This window comes from Nerophis lumbriciformis, linkage group LG11 (assembly GCF_033978685.3).
Source record: "Nerophis lumbriciformis linkage group LG11, RoL_Nlum_v2.1, whole genome shotgun sequence".
NCBI classification, from domain to species: domain Eukaryota; kingdom Metazoa; phylum Chordata; class Actinopteri; order Syngnathiformes; family Syngnathidae; genus Nerophis; species Nerophis lumbriciformis.
Genome location: NC_084558.2, coordinates 23,904,796 through 23,927,994, shown reverse-complemented (window position 1 = coordinate 23,927,994; position 23,199 = coordinate 23,904,796). Strand labels below are relative to the sequence as shown.

At 37.9% G+C, this 23,199-nt stretch overlaps 1 protein-coding gene across 3 annotated transcripts in view; it reads left to right on the top strand.

The window, feature by feature from the left end:
* tmem94 (transmembrane protein 94) overlaps positions 1-23,199 on the top strand; it is a 120,143-nt gene that overhangs the window by 71,709 nt on the left and 25,235 nt on the right. For all 3 annotated transcript variants that reach the window (XM_061967040.2, XM_061967039.2, XM_061967042.2), the window contains exons 18-22: positions 648-856; positions 9,168-9,349; positions 13,090-13,222; positions 22,427-22,542; positions 22,784-22,883. In XM_061967040.2, the coding sequence (XP_061823024.2) occupies positions 648-856; positions 9,168-9,349; positions 13,090-13,222; positions 22,427-22,542; positions 22,784-22,883 (740 nt within the window). The remainder of the gene's footprint in view (positions 1-647; positions 857-9,167; positions 9,350-13,089; positions 13,223-22,426; positions 22,543-22,783; positions 22,884-23,199) is intronic.

Here is a 23,199-nt window from a genome sequence, read left to right as displayed (position 1 = left end):
AAAGGTCTTGCCTTTTAATTGCATAAGAAGTCCATGTGTCTTATCTTCCCCAAGAAGCAGTTACTTTATTTGGTGAAGTCCTTAGTTTTAAAAGTCTGTCAGTTATTTTTTTAGTTTTGCGCCAGCTGTGCTTTGTGCAGAAATATGGTAGCCACAAGCACCTGCCAGCTGACATATGCCCTGACTCTTCATGGTGAATAATTACCGTGTCCAATTAGCAAGATTAATAATGTCACTATGGTACATGGTAAATGGATTATGCTGTACTTTTATAGCGCTGTTCTACCGTCAAGGTACTCAAAGCGCTTTTGACACTATTACCACATTCACCTACTGATGGCGCAGCATCAGGAGCAAATGGGGGTTCAGTTTCTCTGATGATGTCTTGGATGCAATAAAAAAAAACTTTCTGACATGGACCTGTGCACGATATTAAAAATGTTTGAGTTTCACTTGTACATTGATAAATGGTGCACAGTTTACTGACTGTATATTTAGGAAGCATGATGAATGAATAATTTAAAAAAATGACCCTGATGCATGCTTTCTATCTTAAATTTAATTTGTAAAATAACAACCTTTTAATTTGGGCCTTTTCATATATTTAACTATATTGACTTTTTGCCCCCTTCTCTCTCTTGTCCTAGAAAAAAGATTCTGGACTTCTACCAACGTGCCTGTCTGTCGGGTTACTGCTCAGCCTTTGCCTATAAACCCATGCAAGTTTCATTGTCCAACCAATTGAATGGGAAGTGTGTGGAGCTGGCTTCTGGACCCTGTCTATTCTCAGGATTGGAGCTATCATTCACGACTCCCATCAAGCACAATTCCTGTAGGAACAGTTGGAGCTCAGATGGTATGTGGACACAACAAAATTCTAATGTTGGGCAAGAGGCTTTGATTGTTGTAACACAATATCAAAACCTCATTTTTCTACCAAACAAAGCAGGTCGTCGCAAAAACTTCCAAGGGTCAATTACGAACAAGCCCATGCTTTTTGCAAAACCATATCCTTATTTTGAACAGAGCGTCAGAAACCCTGCATATTTGCAGCAGTACATGGTCAATAAATGATCTCTGCAGCAAAAAAAGGAACAGCTGTAGATGTCTGATTTGTGTGATGATGCTTGGTTTTGGACCTCGATGTAGATGCGAGACTCGTAGAAATGTGTACAAAACATCCATCCATCCATCCATCTTCTTCCGCTTATCCGAGGTTGGGTTGCGGGGGCAGCAGCTTAAGCAGGGAAGCCCAGACTTCCCTCTCCCCAGCCACTTCGTCCAGCTCCTCCCGGGGGATCCCGAGGCGTTCCCAGGCCAGCCGGGAGAGATAGTGTACAAAACAGATTACATGAAATGTAAATACAAAGCTATTAATACAGCAATATAAGACATTTTGATAAAAACAACATCCGACAATAGACAGCAATGGACAAAAACTAAATTTAAAAAATTACTCTGTGTCCAATAATGAGAAACATTTTTCTTAGCTAGAAAAACACCACTTACTTGGAATGCAGCCAACAGGAGAAACAATAATAAATTATAACAACAAAAACCTACTGTTACAGGCTGACTCCTAGCCCATGACTGCAGTGAAGAAATTATAGGTATAGTCTATAATCAGAATTATTTTACTGTAAGTTTTATTAAAATGAATAAAAGATAAGTATGGGATGTGAAAATGTTCAATGTTTAATATATGCACTGTGTGAGCTGTGCTTAAATGGGAATCCCTATGAGAGACAAGAACACATTTGTCTTTCTCTGTTTTATGTGTTCTAAATTCTACAATACGTCTCGTACTAAACTGCTAACAATGCAGGTAATCGGGAATCATTCTATACTGCCTAAAAGTCCATTTGTAAACATCCTCCTCCTTTATTTACATGTGAAGGCATGTATTTAATGTAATAACAGGCACATTCATGACAACACGTAATGTTTACTGTATTTTGAAAATTTTAAGCATTGCATTTTGGACAAATGATGACCCAAAACCTTCTATTTTTAAGCCTGAATACACGGAAGTTGAGCTACAAATTTTACAAGCTGGGTGTTAAGCAGATCATGCTATCTTGAAACACTAAGCATCATGTAGCAGCAATGATAGCTGCTAAACAACAAATAAAAAACTACAAACATAACAAAACAATTATTTACTGTGTAGTATCCGCTCTCTTTGGGATTCCGGCTGATGGTATGTTTATATCTTTCAGCACAAGACTTGTGTTCCCCATTTAGATGAAGAATTCATCATAATCCTCACTCCTTAGGTAATGCTGGTAGCAAACAAGCATTCTGTCTCATCTTCCTCACTATCTTCGATTCTAAGTTGAATTTCAAAGTTGACCAACTTCTAAGTTTAGGACCACAGCCTTCTACAATACAGGTAAAAGGAATGATTTTTAATTGTGGACAAACTTTTACCAACTCAGGCAGTGCAGCAGCTCATTGGCTTAGTAGGTTAAGAGCTGTAGTAGGCACCCACGTTACCTCTCGGTGGTCAAGGCGCCATGATACTAACAATAGTTCCTTACAATAAGAATGTCGTTAAGATTTGGTTAATTTGCAGGTCCCGTCATGTAAATAGATTATTGTTGGCAGTTTTGGGTACATGTGGTATAGATCAGTGTGGTATAGATCAGTGTTTCTTAACTATTGGGACGGGGGCCATTGTTGGGCCGCATGTGTTCCTTGGAGGTGTTCCTTAGAGGCCAGCCATACAAATATTTGTTTCTTAGCTGTGGGCCGCAGTTGTAACTTGTTTTACACTTTTCTAATACTTGCGGCAATAATGACAATCTCAAACAAACAGAAGGCGTCTGGAGCTAAAGTCATAGAAACATTTCTTTAAGGGATCATTTCATGATTTTTGTGAAATATCCTTGTACACGTGTTGGTTAAACATTTGTACCAATAATATACTATATACAACCACTTATATTTCCATTATAATTGATGTACCACATTTAGTATTGTAATTAACATTGATCATAGTATTAACTACGGGTGTTTATTCAAGAGTAATATATTTTTCTAAGATGTTGGTTTTAAAGTTTTTTTAAATGTGTGAATGGAACTGGAACATTTGAAGGCATTGTTCAATATGTTCCATAGATAAACCCCCCTGACAGAAAAACATCCAGTTTTTAAACTAGTTCTCATGTTTGTTTTTTGAAAGACAGATGAACCTCTGAGGTCATAGGAACTCTCCCTGGGTTTGAACCTCTCCTGTAGACACCAAGGCAGCATGTGGTTATGAGCTTTATACGTCACAATAGCAGTGTTGAGGTCAACAAGATCATGTAGTTTTACATGTTTTTAATTGGTATGAGCATAATAATCTGCATAATTTACAATTCTAATGGCTTTCTTTTGAAGTAAGACAATTGAGTTGTTTGATTTATAATTTTCCCCCCATATTTCAACACAATAATTGAGTACGAAATAATTATATACATCTTAAGAGCCTTATATAGTTTTTAATTTTATATAACATAGCAATCATTTTTGCCATCTTTGTCTTGAGTATATTTATGTGCAATCTCCAAATTAGTTTGTGATCTTCCCAAACATTTTGTTGAAAACACCCTTTCTATTTCCATATCTTTAATTATTATGTGACACAGTATGTTAATTTTCTTATTTCCAAAAATTATATATTTTGTTTTATTTAAGTTGATCAATAATTTATTAGCATCAAACCATTGCTTTGGAATTAAGAGTTCACTCTCTACGGTCTCTTTAAGAGCTGGCCAAGGTCTTGCCCAGAACAGTACAGGCTTGTATCTTCAGCAAAAAGAATACAGTTTAGTTTTTAAAGACTTAACAGATATCATTAATATACAATATAAACCATTTTGGCCCCAGTACAGAACCTTGGGGTACTCCATGTGTTTTTATCTGAATTTACATTGTTCGTATTAGGGCTGCAACAACTAATCAATTAAAATCGATTATAAAAATAGTTGGTGATTAATTTAGTCATCGATTCGTTGGATCTATGCTATGCGCATGCGCAGAGACAATTTTTTTTACTTTTTTTTTAATTTTTTTTAAAAAAATTTTTATAAACCTTTATTTATAAACTGCAACATGTACAAACAGCTGAGAAACAATAATCAAAATAAGTATGGTGCCAGTATGCTGGGGTTTTTTTCAATAAAATACTGGAAAGGATAGAAATGTAGTTTGTCTCTTTTATCCGATTATTAATCGATTAATCGAAGTAATAATCGACAGATTAATCGATTATCAAATTAATCGTTAGTTGCAGTCCTAGTTCGTATGCACATACTGTTCTCCTCCACTAAGATAACGTTTCAACCAATCATGAGCAAGACCTCTGACACTATACCTCTGTATTTGGTTTAAAGGTAATGTGTTATCGATGGTGTCAAAGGCCTTGCTCAGGTCAACAAAAACGCCAACAGTGAACTCCTTCTAATCAATTGAAGTGGTTACTTCCTCAACTAATTCCATCACTGCCATGGAAGTGGAACTGTTTAAAAATTGTATTGTTGTTTACTTAGCAAGTGATGCTTATCAATAAAATTGTCTAATATTTACCTGTTAAATTTTCAAGAACTTTTGAAAATTGTGCGAGTAAGGAAATAGGCCTGTAATTGGTAAACTGATGCTCATCTCCACTTTTGAAGATGGTAAAAACTTTTGCCGTTTTCATTGTCATTGGAAAGACACCTTTTATAAAAGAAATATTACATAAGTAAGTGAAGGGAAAAGCTATATAATCAACCATTTCTTTGATCTGAGAAATGTCTACATCACAGCAGTCTGTTGACTTCTTGTTATTCAAGGAATTTACCATTTCTGTCATTTCACTTTTACGAGCAGGAGAAATGAAAACCTATTCTAAGTTGTTTTTATTGAGTTGTTCATTAGATTTGACAATGTTTACAGGTTGTACAATTTAATTTGCTAAATTGGGTCCAACATTCACAAATAATCTGTTAAATTCATCCATTATTCCATTAAGATTATTTATAGTTTGACTATTTCCTATGAAATAGTTTGGATCTTCCTTATTTGTCATGTTTTTAATAAGACAATTTAAAACTTTCTGCGTATCTTGGATGCTATTTTTATGTTCTAATACGTTACAGAAATTTTTGTGGTTATTTTGCTGTACTTTATTTTTATTAATTTATTTTTGTACGTTTTATATTTGTGTTCGGTTTCTTTGGTCCTGTGTTTTAAATGTTTTCTGTATAGATAATTTTTATTTTTGCAGGACTTCAGTATTCTCCTTGTGATCCACGGTTTCTCCTTACCAGTGCTGTCTTTAACGTAATGTTTTGGAATTGGACAGTGCTTGTCATACAGTTTTAAGAAAATGTTAAGGAAGGTTTCATATGCCTCATCTTGGTCTGTGGAGGTATAAACCTCCCACCAGTCCTGAGCACATAACTCAGATTTGAATGTTGCTATGGTCTCTGGTTTTCGGTGTCTGACTGATCTATATTGAGCTGCTTTTGTTGTTTTTCTCATCAAAGAAATTGTGAAAAATGCTGAATACAGGTAGATGTCGTTGAGTAGTAGTCCTTCTGTTATTTGGTTTTCCGGCTGATTGGTGAAAATGTTGTATAGTGTGGCAAAGCCTGTTGTTGTTGTAGTTGGTTTTGTGATGAGGGGAATAAATTATTGTGTACAATACTGTTATAAAATTTGTTGTTTTGGTACTGTCGAAGGGGTTCAGAAGATTAACATTAAAATCACCACACACAATATGGAGCTTGTTTGACATACTGAACAATTGATCAGTTTTTTGATTGAATGTGTTTAAACACGATCCAGGCGTTCTATAAACACATTTATTTTTTGGGATTTTTTTTTTTAACTTCAATTTCTACAGTTCAACATTCAAAGACACCAATGATAGCTGTTGATTTACTATTGATCTGCATCTTGGTCTTCCTCTTTTTCTTTTACTTCTATTTTCTCCTTAGGGAGTTGAGTTTGAAAAAGATTATGTCTGATTGTGTGCCCAAACATGTTTTTCCTTTCCATAATGTTAATTAAGAGCATTCTGTGTTGGCTTTCCATTGTTAGTACTTCTTCATAGTTTTTTCTTTCTTTCTAGGATACTTTTAATATTGTACGTATACACCACATCTCGAATGATTCGAGTCTTTTTGCAATTGATCTAGTTATTGTGCAGGTTTCAGATCTATGTAATACAGCATATGTTATTATTCTGAATCTTTGTTGTAAGGCTATTTTCCTTGATGTTAGAACTGAGCACATATTACTTAATGCTCTTTTTGCTATGGATAGTCAACATTTAATTTATTTAACATGTGATCCTCCATTGATATGATCTATCCTAGATATCTAGAATTCGTCAACTTGTTCAATGTTTTCACCATCTAATTTAATATAGATTGTGGGCATTTTGATGTTCTTTTTTGTAATATGCATGGTCTCACTATTTTTTGCATTAATTTTCAATCCATATAGTTTTTCTGCATTGTTGATGGTGTGCAATAGATTTTGCAGATGGTTTTAATTTTCAGCAAGTATTGCAGCGTCACCTGCGTATCTCAGGTTGTTGATGTTTTGGCCACCTATAGAAACGACTCTCAGATTTTCAATGCTTTCAACGATTTGTTCAGTGTCGATATTAAACAGGGATAGGGATAGAGAGTATCCTTGCCGCACACCTTTCTTTATATATATTGCATCAGAAAAGCCATTTTCAGATCTAATATATGCGTTTTGTGTCCAATATAAATGTATAAGGAGTTTGATGATATTTCTTAAAAGTTAATTCACCATAATATAGTCTATCTGATTTATTTAAAGGTCACCAGGACTTAGTTAGCATGTAAACTTGTGTAATGTTGAGATTTATAGGCTTTGCCTTCATTTTGATCATCATGGTTCTCTCTGATAGAGACCAAAATCCAGTTACAGATTTTGCCAATTTTCCTTTCATCATAATTCCAGTGCCATTTACATGTTGATCACCCTCTGAATAGTACAGTGTTTACTCACCAAATTGGTGAATTCCGTTCTCTGTCCATCTTTAATAACTTATTCCCAGTATGTCAATATTTAATATGATCTAATGAATAATGAATTGGTTTGATATAGCGCCTCTCAAGCTGCACAAAGCGAATTGTGCCAAAAGCTTCTCTGACCACCACCAAACATTCATTTTTCTACAACAGTATGGGCTACACTGGAAGAAAGATGGGTGAAGTGTCTTCACTAAGGACCAAGAGCAGTAACTGGGATGGAGAAAGTGGTGTTGAAACCGTCAACTCTCCTGGTTTCTGAATGATCAGCTTGACAACCTCAATGATGCTAATTGACTCAAGCCAAAATAAAAATACATGTCAGGGCGGCACAAAGAAAATAGCATTTTTTTAGGTCAGAGGATAATACAGCATATACGAGCACAGTAAATGGACAGCAATAGAAAGCTTACTACGGACAAGATTAGCCTCACATGCTTCAGCAAAGTCAAAGACTCCCTCCACCAAAGCTGCAGGCGCCAGAGCTTGTGCATAAACAGAAGCAGCCAAAGCATGTCTGTCTTATGCACATGAAAAAAATAACACTCAAGGTGAAAAAAACTCAACTAGAGGTGAAGATGGATATACTCTTCCTGGTCCTGGAAGGTACTGTTAAAGAAAGTGAACAAAGTAGCTCTTATGATTCCCTTTCCCAGCAACTGTTTAAACCTCTAATTAGGGCGCACTAAAGAATACAATATCAGACAGGCTGAACAGAAAAGACGTGGCAGACTTTGCAATATACTGTATTTAGGTTGTTGTGAGGTAGTCTCAGCAAGCCTGATAAAGTTCAGTGATCAGCAATGCAGTAACATGGCATGGAAACCAAGGCCTCAATATAGTATAATGTCCAGTGAGGGGATTCATTTGTTTGTCACATGGCTTTGTCAGTAGTCAGCTGAGCGCATCAAACGTATCAGGGCTGTCCATGTCAACTCCCCAGACAAAGAACCAAAAGGATATGGTGAAGGATTTATTGTTTCTGCTCCAGCAGAGATAACTCAAAGCTCCATGAGCTGAGATATTTTCTCATTAAATTGTAGGCAGCAAAAGCAGATGTAGACCTGCCTGGCTTGTCACATTTAGAGTCGTGCGAAAGATAAACCCATTAGTTCAAGATTTTCAATCATCAAGAAAGGTGTTTTACTGTTAGTATATAAATTACAACACAATGTGTAGGTTCCCCCCTTTGGAATTCGATCCAACACAAAGAAGTCTCCTTTCACAAGACCAATGTCCTGTTTACTACTTTTCTTACTGTTGACAAACAACACTTCAAGGCTGATGATTTCGAGAAACAGTGCCCTATTCATAAAAAGCCCCACCTGCCCAAATTCTGCCCTCAATGGGCACTCACAGGCACAGAATGTCTATCTGACCGAACTATTGGTCCATTATTGGAGATTAAACTTATCAATATTTTATTTTTTGTATATTAATATTTTTACCTGGTAACACTAAAATGGTCCCTAGTGTGTGAATGTAAGTGTGAATGTTGTCTGTTTATCTGTGTTGGCCCTGTGATGAGGTGGCGACTTGTCCAGGGTGTACCCCGCCTTCCGCCTGAATGCAGCTGAGATAGGCTCCAGCACCCCCTGTGACCCCAAAAGGGACAAGCGGTAAGAAAATGGATGGATGGATGGATTAATATTTTTGAATCATAAATTTTGTTTGTCTTTGCTCTAAATGGACTCTTTATATAAAACATGTACTAAAAACAACTATACAGCCACTTCTTTGTTCAAATCCTTTTTGACTTTATGGATAAAAACTTTTTGTTCCTGAAATAATCATTAAATGTTTTTTGTATTGGCACATGTTTACTGCAGAATCCTGTAATCCTGTTTTTGTTGACAAGCAAAATAAAAAATATAATGCTCTCTTTCCACCAAAAAAACATACCGAAAAGGACCAAAAACTGTGGCCATAAAAAAACGAGGGACGCACCGTACCACCTGTTCTGTTGCATCCCTAATAGCTAGTCCCCCCCCCTCTTTATCAGTGTTCTTGTTTACCAAATGTAGGTGTACTGCCAAGTTGTCAGTACCATACTGACAAGTCACAAAACAATATTTACTAGTAAATGATGTGTGGGTTATAAACAACTTTTCCTTTTCCCCCCAACAGAAGGAATTGGTGATGGACTGGAACGTGATGATTGTGTGCAGGCCCTCAGCGGACAGATATTCATGGGCATGGTGTCATCCCAGTTCCAGGCTCGTCTGGACACAGTCAGGCTCATTGATGCGCTGATCACTGCTTGCATTCGTTTTGTTTACTTTTCCATGGAGGATGAGCTTCGTAGTAAGGTGAACACACTCACTCTATATGTGTTGACATAATGTTTCTTTTTAACAAATAATACTACCAATACTATAAAAAGGTTCAATTACACATGTTTAAACCATAAGAAGCCAACATATTTATTTTTCTTAAATGGTCCCTAGACAGCTCTGTGCTCGACTTGAACTCGCTAAGTTCCTAAATGGCCTAGAGGAAATGTTTTTGAGCCATGTTACTATTACATGACAAGGCTACCTCATAATGGCAGGTTTCTCCGGTAAACTCATGATGAAGCTAACTCATTTCCAAAAGTTTTTTCTGTATACCATGAAATATACTGTTAATTAATTAATTGCATATCTAACATGTTATCAAATATTACAATCAAACTTGTTTTACTGTATTTCTTCAATGAATTCATACAAAACAAACTGGGAAATATCACTATCTGGCTTTAAAGGGGAACTACAATTTTTTGTAATTTTAGCTATCAAACACAATACTTATGTAAGACAAGAAAACATGTTTTTTTTTTTTCATGCATTCTAACTTGTAAATAAACGTTAGCAAAAGTCAGCTTACACTGTAGTCAATGGGAGTCGCTCCATTCCGCCTATGAAGCACTTTAAAACCAACAAAAATATTGTTTTATATACACGCTGTAAATATATATGTAATGTTGTAGCAGGAACATTCATAATAACATGTAATATTTACATATGTTGGTCATATAAAGCATACAGTGGCATAATACATCACAATGTTCGCTTTTCCATTCAACAACAACAACACTACTAATTATTGCAGACTTAATGAGAGACAACAACGGCTACTTTGAGACAAAAGATGATTTTGAAACTTATATTTAAAGCCTGAATATAAGGAGAATGATCTACAAGTTTTAGAAGCTGTGTGCTAAACAGATCTAGCTTTAGTCAATCCCTAAGCAGTATTGCTAAGTGCTAAACAAGAAATACATACTACGAACATAATAAAATACTCGCTTACTGTACAATGTCTGCTCTAAGTGGAATGCCGACAGATAGGATGTTCATATCTTCCTGTTTAGATGAAGAATTGTTTATAGTCCTCACAAAGGCTTAAATAAACGTTGGCCCGCAAACAAGCGTTTTTTCGTGTCTTTCTCACCATCTATAAGTTGGACGTCAAAGTTGGCGAACTTGTGGGTGTATGTCCACAACCTTCCACTGTCCAGGTGAGATGCATGATTTATAATCTAGAATGAACGTATTATACCTGCTCAGTGGCGATGCAAGAGCTCAGCGGCAAAGTATGTCAATATAGCAGCATAAGCGAGTTAGCGCTCTTTGATCAAGGCGTGGCTAAAAATAGTTTGGCTGTGTTAGTGTATATAATAACAATAATGCTAATTTTTGGTTAATATTCAAATCCATCCATTTTCTACCGCTTATTCCCTTTGGGGTTGCGGGGGGCGCTGGAGCCTATCTCAGCTACAATCGGGCGGAAGGTGGCATACACCCTGGACAAGTCGCCATCTCATCGCAGGGCCAACACAGATAGACAGACAACATTCACACTCACATTCACACACTAGGACCAATTTAGTGTTGCCAATCAACCTATCCCCAGGTGCATGTCTTTGGAGGTGGGAGGAAGCCGGAGTTCACAGTGGCAGAGGGGTTAGTGCATCTGCCTCAGAATACGAAGGTCCTGAGTAGTCTTAGGTTCAATCCCGGGCTTGGGATCTTTCTGTGTGGGGTTTGCATGTCCTCCCCAAATCACAAGCTGTAATTGGAGTTTTGTTGGCGCTTTTTGGATGTTGTTTTAGATGGGCCCCAAGAGGGACAAGCGGTAGAAAATGGATTGATGGATGGGCTTTATGGGCGAAATAGTGCATTCCCATTAGCTGCATTGTTATCCAACTCATTTGTGCCATATTTTATGATTTAAAATGCATAAAAAAAGAAAATCATGTGTTCTTGTCTTACATAGGAATTGTGAACGATATACATAATTCCAAAAAAGTGCTGTTCCCTTTTTAAGCCCTAAAATGCGATACCTAACTTCATGTATTCATTACAATAGAAAACATGCTAAAACCACTTAATAAATTTCAATTAATATATTTTATTTACTTCAATTTAAAGTACATTTGCATATGCATGTTCGAAATAAACACCATAATCATTTGTGGCAAAAAAGTGTCAATTTGAGAGTGTTTTTTTTTCAAATAAGGAATACACTAAACAAACACTGTACAACATAAGTTACATCACACATATTTGACATGTATTATTAGTATTAAAAAAAACATCACTAATGTCTTGTACGAAGTGGTTGACTTGGACTCTGGTATCGCCTATGATTTTACTTATTGGCACCAGCGCTGATGTACACGGTATTAACCAGACTGAAAAAATTAGTAGCTATCGATGCCTCATTTCGGTGCTAAGTCAAAATATCCGGCAGGTTGTTTTTGCCCATTCGCTGAGTTGGCATTATTTTGTTTTATTTTTGATAATATGTTGTGGGTTGTATTCCATATTAGTAATTTTATTACATAACATTGACACAGTACAGCAATCCCATCAGGGAGACACAGAGTCAGACGCTCTTTTTAAATGTTATTCTTGGTGTTAATACACTAACAGCAGTCATTGGATCCACCAATCTTGACACATTTTGCCGTAGCAATACTTTCTCATTATGCACCAACCACGGTTAAGACAAGCTCTGAAAGTCAACGGTACGATACCAATGTAACTGAGGGTCTTCTAAGATGACGGCTGATGTTGTGAAAGCTCGGTAGGCAGGAACTCAACATATATTTAATCTGAATACAGCTTAGTCTCGTCAAAACATAGCAGTCGAGCCCAAAAGACCAAAAGCACACTTCCGGCCTTCACAATAAATGTACTGCGTGCTAAATCCTGTCTAACAAAATAAGGGTCTCACTAAAATAGCCAACACAACCATGTTTTTTTGTACATTGACTGTGATCTGCTTTGTTTTGTTTTAACTATGATAATATGTTGTAGGTTGTGATTCCATATTGTTGAATTTCTTAAAAAACATAAAATGTACATTATTGAAGAATTTAAATGACAATTATGTTGAACTTACATGTCACAAAATCATTTAAAATAAAAATGTATTATTTTTAAACCAAATTTGTACGTTTTCTACTTTTTAGTACCAGCTCTGGCACTGTTTCAGAAGTACCGATTTGGTTGTAGTATCGATAAAAAATATACCGGTAAACGATACTCATCCCTCGTGTAACAGGTCATCGAGAGCTTTTTTATTCCAGCACGTAGAGGGAGCCACAAAAATGGTGTGTGGGATTGACATGAAATTTCTATTAAGCAATTTAGCAAGTTTTTCAATCATGTCAGCTCAATCTGCTGTGCAAAATAGTGTCTGGATCAAGGGTATATTTAAAATGTATACAAATTTTTCTTGACTTCTTATCCTTCGTCACATTCAAAATTTGTAGCAGTTTCATGTTTGTCTTGTAAATGTATTCATCTCATGCAAGATGGTGGTGTCTGTAAGGACTGAAAGTTTCTAGTTGAAGATCTGCTGCAGACAAAAACAAATTGCAACTACTGAACCTGTGTAGTTGTTGTGAATTCCATGCCGAGAAAGATTAAAGCAGTGTTAAATAACAATGTGCATTCACTTAATAAGATATAACTAATAATCAATAAAATGGTTGCTAAACGTTAATGATTTAACTCATATTTTTCATGTACTGTATATGTCCATGTTTTGTTTTGTGCAGGTTTTTGCAGAAAAAATGGGCTTAGAGACGGGCTGGAACTGTCATATCTCACTGACTTCAAGTGGAGATGGTTCCTGTGAAGGAGTTCTTTCTAGCCCCGGTCATGGCTGCCTTCATGAAGACCTGAACCAAGGTGTTGTTGGTGTTCACACAATGTTTTGTCATTTGTGATGTTCTTAACACTCAACAGCATAGGCTTACTTAAACAAAGTAAAATGTCTAGGTTTTGGAATCATATCTCCCATTTTTTACCTATAAATGGACATATATATCTACTCAGTCAACTACTCTCATGAGAGACACTGGCCAAGGAATAAACAATAACTATTTTTTTCTGTTTGTGGTACCATTTTTATTTTTTCAAATTACTGGTCAATCTACGTTCCTACCATCATCTATGCCCAAAGGTTTTGGGTAGTGAGCATAAAGATAAGATCGGGAATGTTAGCAAGCAACCCAAATTAGTTTCCTCCCCAGTTTGTGTAGACTCACCCTTAGAGATATGGTGAATAGCTCGATCATCCAGAAGGAGTTTTAGAGTAAGGTTGCTGCTCCTTTACACTGGGGTGAGCCAGTTGAGTGTTCTAGACATAGGAGGCCCTGGGGTAGACCTAGGGATATGCAAAGGAACGTTTTGGGGGTCGGAGACTGGAAGTCTGTTCTTCCTTACTGAGACTGCTATACCCCTGACTCAGACCTGTAAAAGTGGAAGAAAATGGATGGATTGATGTTTTTTCTATTTGAAGGGGAACTGCACTTTTTTGGTATTTTGACTATCATTCACAATCCTTATGTAAGACAAGAACACATTTTGTATGCATTCTAACTCATAAATAAATGTTAGCAAAAGTTAGCTAACAATGGATCAAAGAAGAGTCGCTCTATTCCTCCTATAAAGCGGTTAAAACATAATTGTTTTATATATACTGAACAAAAATACAAATGCAACACTTTGGTTTTTGCTCCCATTTTTCATGAGTTGAGCTCGAATATCTAAAACTTTTACTATATACACAAAAGATATATTCCTCTCAAATATTCTTCACAAATTTGTCTAAATCTGTGTTAGTGAGCATTTCTTCTTTGCCAAGATAATCCATCCCACCTCACAGGTCTGGCATATCAAAATGCTGATTAAACAGAATGATTATTGCACAGGTGTGCCTTAGGCTACCCACAAAAAAAACACTCTAAAATGTGCGGTTTTGTTTTATTGGGGGTATGGGGAGGTCAGAAAAGCAGTTAGTATCTGGTGTGACCACCATTTGCCTCAGGCAGTGCAACACATCTCCTTCGCATAGAGTTGATCAGGTTGTTGATTGTGGCAAGTGAAATGTTGGCCCACTCCTCTTCAATGGCTGTGCTGGATATTGCCAGGAACTGGAACACGCTGTTGTATACGTCGATCCACAGCATCCCAAACATCCTCAATGGGTGACATGTCCGGTGAGTATGCTGGTCATGCAAGAACTGGGATGTTTTCAGCTTCCAGGAATTGTGTACAGATCGTTGCAACATGGGGTTGTGCATTGTCATTCTGCAACATGAGGTGATGGTCTCAGGTGAATGGCACAACAATGGATGGTCCTCAGGATCTCGTCACGGTATCTCTGTGCATTCAAAATGCCATCAATTAAATGCACTTGCGTTCGTTGTCCATAACATACGCCTGCCCATACGGTGATAGCTTGCGTTGTCTTCCTGATCGTGGCAGTGACAAAACTGTGTCCTGCACTTTATACTTACGAACAATTGTCTGCACAGTTGCTCTTGGGACCTTAAGCTGCTTTGAAATGGCTCCAAGTGAATCCTGACTTGTTCAAGTACATTTTTTTTTTTCAGATCTGTGCTGAGTTCCTTTGACTTTTCCATTGTCGCGTTTGTAACCGAGTCTAATGACTTCATCACATGAGCCCTATTTACCGGTAAATGGACTCAAGAGAAGTCAACAGGTGTCGTCAATCATAATCACTCACATTAAGTTAAGAGGCCATGCCATGAAGCTAATTAGATTTGATTGTAACTTTTCTACATCACCAAATTTGATGATGTATGTTGCTGTATGTATACTTTTGACCCAGCAGATTTGGTAACATTTTCAGTAGACTCATAATAAATTCATAAACGAACCAGACTTCATGAATGTTTTTTGTGACCAACAAGTATGTGCTCCAATCACTCAATCACAAAAAAATAAGAGTTGTAGAAATTATTGAAAACTCAAGACTGCCATGACATTATGTTCTTTACAAGTGTATGTAAACTTTTGACCACAACTGTATATTTCACGGCTCCATTGCTTAAGAAACATCAGTCCCAATGAGGAGTTCAATGTCTGCCTCAGATCCTACTGAGATAGGGCCATCTTTTCAAATCAGCTTGTGTGATTGTTTTCTTTTGAGACAGGGATTTTACTTTGTGTGTAAACTTTTTCCCACGTCTCCCACGTCCCAAGTCTCCCACCTCCAGTCCTCTGAACTCATAGATCTCTGTTGGCTTTTCCTGTCCCATTGTTCGCAAAAGTATCTCCGTTTTTTGTCCTTTTAAATTTAGCCTGTTCATGAGTTTCTTCGTGCAAAATGTTGCCGTGCTGCCGGGATCGAGGAAGGCATAGGTCTGACAATACCTGCTCTCTTTGCCACCTTAACTCAGACTGGAATAATCGCCAGTGCACAGTCTCTCCTGGCCCCAGTTGTATCACCTGCTAAAACAAGAGCACTGCTTATGGGGTTATCTTTGGTCTCAGGGCAGCGTTTCTTTGAATTTTCTGTTTGGGGCTTGCATTGTAAATATGGAGTACAGTAGGACGTTTCATTTGACAAACATGACACATTAATCTTATTTTACAATTCTTGCTTATATGACCTTTTAGTAGGCAACCAGAGCAAAATCCATTCCTTCTTAGGAATTCAACCTTGTTGTCATGCGACTGTGTTTTTAAACTTGAGAAGTTATTAAGAGCGTTTTTCCCATGGCAGAATCAGCAAGAAGTGATGATTGGGCTCGGTGTGGCTTGAGGAAGTGGTTGTTGAACGGCTGATCGCTTTACAGCACATCATGTTTTCTCTGTATTCACTACTGCTGAATTAGCGAAGCTGCAGTTTTTGTCTCTTATGAATTTTGGTACATTTTTGCCCTTTGGGATAAGCCCTTAAACTGTGATTAGGTTTTGAATGTCTCCAAACAATGGATCCAAAAGCATTTTAGCATGTTTTTCCACAAAATCCACAAAGTGGTGTAATCTGATTTGCCTGCCAGTTCTCTGTTGTATCTCATAAGTTGCTGTTTGCCATCTTTCCCAAAGCTTGTAGGGTAGTTTGGATTCTATTAGCCTAACTCAAGTTCCTCTAAATACTGTAAATATTGCATTGCATTATGGCAGCCTCTAAAATACATTGCATGCAGCATTTTCCTATCTTCAGCTTTAATCGCTGTCCAGTTCAAGGTTTTTTCCAGGTAAACTCCAGAAATCTTTATTTAATTCCCAAAGTGCTCTTTTAAAAGGTGTCTTGTTTCACTATAGGCCCTGCTTCCATCCATGTGCAAACAGCTACGGACTAAATCTTTAGGCAAACCAGAGGTGAACGGCTTGAGATTTTTTTGATTTTTTTAACTTTGTCCTAAATAAAGTGTTCAAATTCCTGGACGAAAGACTGATATGTCAATGGGTTACCATCAAACACTGAAATTTCTCTTACAGGTAATTTAGGAGTAGGTTTTGTTGTGAGACAATGAGTTCTGCTATGCTATCTGCTATTTTGTCTTTGAATAACCACATTTAAGTTATCATGGGCAACATTAACAACCCTGTCTGAATAATTTTGTGCAGTATGGTTGTGTGCGCTTATGATTTGCAGTTTTGGTCTTGTTTTTTTAGTCACATTCTTGATGTGAAGTGTATTTTCTGGTGGTTGGGTGTGGAGATGGTTTGTTGAAGTGGAGATTTGGGTTTGGCACATAATTGCACAAATTCCTCATTGCTCCCCTTTGTGGCTGGTTCATGGTGAGAACCATAATACTCAGTCATGCCATCACCTGAAGCTTCCTGTTGCACTTCGTCGCTTTGAAGACATTTTATTTTAGCAGCTGATCCTGCAAGGTCTGCATCCAACTCCATTTTCTCCATCTTTGATTTGGGTTTTATTTCTTCCAGTTACCAAATGTGATTTTCTTTCAATGCAGCGGCTCGTGCTATTGCACCAGCCAGAGCCCCTTGGCCTTTTTTATTTCTGAGGAGACTGAGGAATTGGAAGACTTTGATTTGCATGATACATTTGATATGCTGTCCAGTGGTCTAAATTTTGACTGTGCGACCTCTTTTTTCCATGTTTCAACTTCCATGGTACTGTGGGTAGAGCGGCCGTGGCAGCAACTTGAGGGTTCCAGGTTCGAACCCTGCTTTCACGCTTCCAAGTCTCCCCTGTTGTGTCCTTGGGCAAGACACTTCACCCTTGCTCCCTGATATATGGAAGTGAATGAATGTTTGGTGGTGGTCGAAGGGGCCGTAGGCGCAAATAGGCAGCCACGCCACGGTCATTCTACCCCAGGGCAGCTTTGGCTACAAATGTAGTTTACCACCATCTGTGTGAGAATGCGGAGTGAATGAATGATGGGTTCTCACTTATCTGTGAAGTGCTTTGAGTGTCGAGAAAAGCACTATATAAATCTAATCCATTATTATTAGTAGTAGTATTATTATTATTATTATTATTATTATTATTTTGTGATATAATTCAGGTTAGTTATTCAGGGTTCATACCAGTCATAATAATCAGTTTTCTGTTTGTTCTCTGATAAGAGTTCTTGTACAGATTTATGAGCATTTATAAACTCATCAACAGCTTCTCTAAACACTTCAAATGTGTCATTGACTTTATCAACATTTCCAACATCAGTTATCAAAGCCTTTATTTAAATTATTTTCCTCGTGCATGCTCCTAATCTGCCTGTGTGCAAGGCAAAGTACACTTTCCACACATCCGCGCCCTCAATTGCGGTATCAGGTGTGTCGGACATCATCAAAAGTACCACACAACCACACAAATTACATTAATTTCCTTTTAGTTGATCCTTAAAAAATGCTTGCAGTATTTTACTTAAGTCATGCGCAAAGCAACTAAATTTGATATTTTCTTATATTTTTAATCTGTCTTTAAGTGTTCCAAGTGTGTGGAAGCGTGCCATGATTACCCCTGTCCCTAAAAGCAGCAGACCTACCGCCTTGAATAACTTAAGGCCAGTTGCACTTACTTCACTTGTGATGAAATGTTTTGAAAGAATTGTAAAATTTAATTTTACAACAGAAATCGAGCATGTACTCGACCCTATGCAGTTTGCCTGTAGGGCACACAGAGGAGTGGTGGATGCTTCAACCACACTTCTTAACATTTTATTTAAACATCTCGAGGGAAATAGAACCCACGCTAGACTTGTATTTGTTGATTTTTCATCTGCTTTTAACACTATCCAACCTCATATCCTAGCCTGAAGGCTGATCAGGGATTTTAATCTGACTGGTTGGATTTTAGATTTTTTAACTAATTGACTCCAACAAGTCAAGGTGAATGGTATTTCATCTGAGTTATCACACTCTTCAACTGGCTCACCTCAACGATGTGTGCTTTCAGCCCTTCTTTTTATCCTGTACACAAACATGTGCCAGAGTCCAGCCGTGGTCTCGTTGTTAGTAAATTTGTCAGCTGGTGTGAGGAATCCTTTTTACATCTCAACATATCTAAAACGAAGGACATGATTAGAGATGTCCGATAATGGCTTTTTTGCCGATATCCGATATTCCGATATTGTCCAACTCTTAATTACCCATTCCGATATCAACCGATACCGATATATACAGTCGTGGAATTAACACATTATTATGCCTAATTTTGTTGTGATGCCCCGCTGGATGCATTAAACAATGTAACAAGGTTTTCCAAAAATAAATCAACTCAAGTTATGAAAAAAATTCTAACATGGCACTGCCATATTTATTATTGAAGTCACAAAGTTCATTCTTTTTTTTAAACATGCCTCAAAACAGCAGCTTGAAATTCGGGACATGCTCTCCCTGAGAGAGCATGAGGAGGTTGAGGTGGGCGGGGTTGGGGGTGGGTGGGGTTGAGGTGTGGGGGGCGGGAGATAGCAGGGGTGTATTTTGTAGTGTCCCAGAAGAGTTAGTGCTGCAAGGGGTTCTGGGTATTTGTTCTGTTGTGTTTATGTTTTGTTACGGTGCGGATGTTCTCCCGAAATGTGTTTGTCATTCTTGTTTGGTGTGGGTTCACAGTGTGGCGCATATTTGTAACAGTGTTAAAGTTGTTTATACGGCCACCCTCAGTGTGACCTGTATGGCTGTTGATCAAGTATGCGTGGCATTCACTTGTGTGTGTGAAAAGCCGTAGCTATTATGTGATTGGGCCGGCACGCAAAGGCAGTGCCTTTAAGGTTTATTGGCGCTATGTACTTCTCCATACGTCCGTGTACCACTCCGTACAGCGGCGTTTTAAAAAGTCATAAATTTTACTTTTTGAAACCGATATTGATAATTTCCGATATTACATTTTAAAGCATTTATCGGCCAATAATATCGGCAGCCCGATATTATCGGACATCTCTAGACATGATTATTGATTCTAGAACCACATCAATGCCAAACCTACCACAGTCATCAAAGGTCAGCCTGTAGACTGTGTGGACAGCTAAAAATACCTTGGCACGGTCGTAGACTCAAAGCTGACCTTCGAGATAAACTGCGAGGCGGTGTGTAAAAAGGGACACCAACGTCTTCATTGCCTGAGGAAACTGTCACGTCTCCGCATGGATAGAACCATGCTGTCACTCTTTTATTGGGCATATATTGAATCGATTCTGTCCTTCTCCCTGGTGTCATGGTTTGGTAGTTTGTCCTTGAGAAACAAGTCTGCACTAAATCAAATTGTAAAGTGGGCTAGTAAGCTTATAGGTGAGCCGCAACTCAACCTATCTGACATCTATGCCACACATCTATGCTACAGCTGTCGATGCTGTCTCTCTCCTTTCTCCCTCTCTGTCTTTCTTTGTGGGGAGCTCCTCTCAGCTGGCAGTCCCCACTCAATATCCTTCCTCTCCCATTCTATCTTGACAAAGTCGCCAGGAAACATCGCGGCACGTACCTTCCGATGACGTAGCAGGCTGAGCACACAAGAAGCAGTAGTAGTTTTACTTCTGACACCAATTGTAGCGTCTAGAAGAAGTGCACACAAAGTCTGACGCTCTTTTTTTTAACTTTTATTGAGCAATCTATGCTAACACAGCTCAATTCCAACACTTATCTCGTTCTTCCTACATGCACGTCTATCCTCGTTCCGCATTTCCGCAACCACTCAATGCTTCCTTCGCCAATCACCTTACAGGAACACAACATCAACCCCAGCAGGTCGTTACAATATGTTCACTTCCTGTTCTCAATTTGTAAAACAATTTACATCAATGAATCCTAAATACAAAATGTTTGTCACAATTCTTCTTCCCCGTACTTTGTGAACACTTCTATTTTTGAACAATTTCTTAAACTGAATCATAATATTACATTATTTCACTTATTTGCTTAATCCAGGGGTGCCCATTACGTCGATCGCAAGCTACTGGTCGATTGCGCAGGGTGTGTCAGTCGATTGCCAGCCAGGCATTAAAAAGAATAGCCCTAAAAATTAGCGATCATCAATCTTTACTATGACGTCACTTTCTTCACTTGATTGACATTCAAGCCACCCGAGGATCTTGTGAGATGAAGAAAAAAATGACGGGCAGGAAGGCGAGAAACACTTTTTATTTCAACAGACTGCTGCCGTACCTGCCGTCAAAAGCCTAAGAATGACTGCACAGTTACTGTCTTCACTATAAAAGTGCTGCTTCATCCTGCCTGCGCTAACAAAATAGGAGTCTCAGAAAGCTAGCGCACACAAGCTAGCAAGCAACGGAGTTGGCCATCAATATATTTCTTGTCAAGGATACGAGTAGGGAAGCTGGATAAATAAGATACCAAAAACAACCACTTTCATGTGGTATTGGACAGAAAGGAAGACTTTTTTCCTCCACAATGTAAATTCGAAAATGTGGAAGTTATCAGCACTACTCTGAATCCCGTCTGATTCCAATCAATGCAAGTCATCAGAATCAGGTAATACACCGACTTATATTCCTCTGTATTCATGAAAGAAGGCAAGCTATATGTTAAACATGCTTTTATTTTTATCGAAACACCTTTAACATGTTCCATCCATTTTCTACCGCTTATTCCCTTCGGGGTCGCGGGGGGTGCTGGAGCCTATCTCAGCTACAATCGGGCGGAAGGCGGGTTACACCCTGGACAAGTCGCTGGGGTACACCCTGGACAAGTCGCCACCTCATCGCAGGGCCCTTTAACATGTTAACAAAAACTATAAACTATATATATATATATATATATATATATATATATATATATATATTATAGAGTTTATATATATATATATGTCTTAATAAGGTTATCCAAAAAATAGTGCTCGATACCGTAGTAGAGCGCAATATATGTATGTGTGGGAAAAAAATCACAAGACTACTTCATCTCTACAGGCCTGTTTCATGAGGGGTTCCCTCCTGATGATTGAGGGAACCCCTCATGAAACAGGCCTGTAGAGATGAAGTAGTCTTGTGATTTTTTTTCCCACACATACATATATATATATATATATATATATATATATATATATATATATATATATATATATATATATATATATATATGCAGATGAGGTAGATCACCTTGACTTGGTCATTTGAAAGTAGCTTGCCTGCTGAAAAAGTGTGGGCACCTCTGGCCTCTGGCCTAATCTATTATCTATTCCATAATTTAATTCCACATACTGATATACTACAAGTATAAGTGCTTTTTGTGCATACAAATGTTTTAAGTGAAACTTTTCCTTCAGGTTGTATTTCTCTCCTTTTTATTGAGAATTGTTGTACATTTTTGGGAGCAGGTTAAAGTTTACATTGTGCACAATTTTAGCTGCAGTATCGTATTTTACTCACTTAAAATGCATAAAGAACAACGTGTGCTTGTCTTACATAGGGATGGTGAATTGTAGACAAAATTCTAAAATAAATTAATTTCCCCTTTGACTGGGGTGACATTAGCTTGGACTGTCAAAACTTTTAGGCAGATGCCAGTCTGCTTCCAGACTACTGCCGAAGTTCCCCAACCTCGGACGCTCACTCATGATTTGTGATTCTCCAAAGTAATTTATTTAACATAGCCTCAATTAAAGTTTTTAAAAAGAGTATTTCAATCTGTAACCAACTCACTTTAAATACGCTGCAGATTCACGAGATGAAGCAGATGGTCCACTGCTGCCAGATGAAGAAGCCCATTCTGACCTGGCGAGCTTCCAGCCAACAGATAGTGATGTGCCCAGCTTTCTTGAAGACTGCAACAGGGTAACGTGTGTGTGTGTGTGTGTGTGTGTGTGTGTGTGTGTGTGTGTGTGTGTGTGTGTGTGTGTGTGTGTGTGTGTGCGTGTGCGCGTGCGCGTGTGTGTGTGTGTGTGTGCCTGCAAGAGTGTGTACTACAGAGAGTTGTTAAAGGAATTTCCTGCAACTTGGTACCTAGCTAACTTACCGTCAACACTGGAGAGTTCAGTGTGCTTCTCTGTCATATTTCTAAATGTTTTGTCTTCAGGCAAAGCTTCCCCGTGGCATTCACCAGGTCCGACCTCATTTGAAGAACATTGATAATGTTCCTTTATTGGTGCCACTTTTCACTGACTGCACTCCTGACAGTAGGTATTTTTAGCTGCATTAAGTTATTACAGTTTTATTAAAGATTCTAAGGCTATGTTCACAGTGCCGGACAATTTTCCCATATCGTTCTCATATTGAGCTTGAATTTAGGAAGTTTTAACAGCAAGTACGAGAAATGTTTTGCTAAAAGGATAGGAGATAGGCTTTCTTCACACTGCCGGCAAATCCAAGTTGTTAATTTAATAATTTATTGAAGCTCTACTGTTTATTTGCAAATGATCAGATGGTATTTGGAACAGCATAGGAATTATTTACATAGATATCTGCATGGGTTACTTTGGAAATTATGTAGGC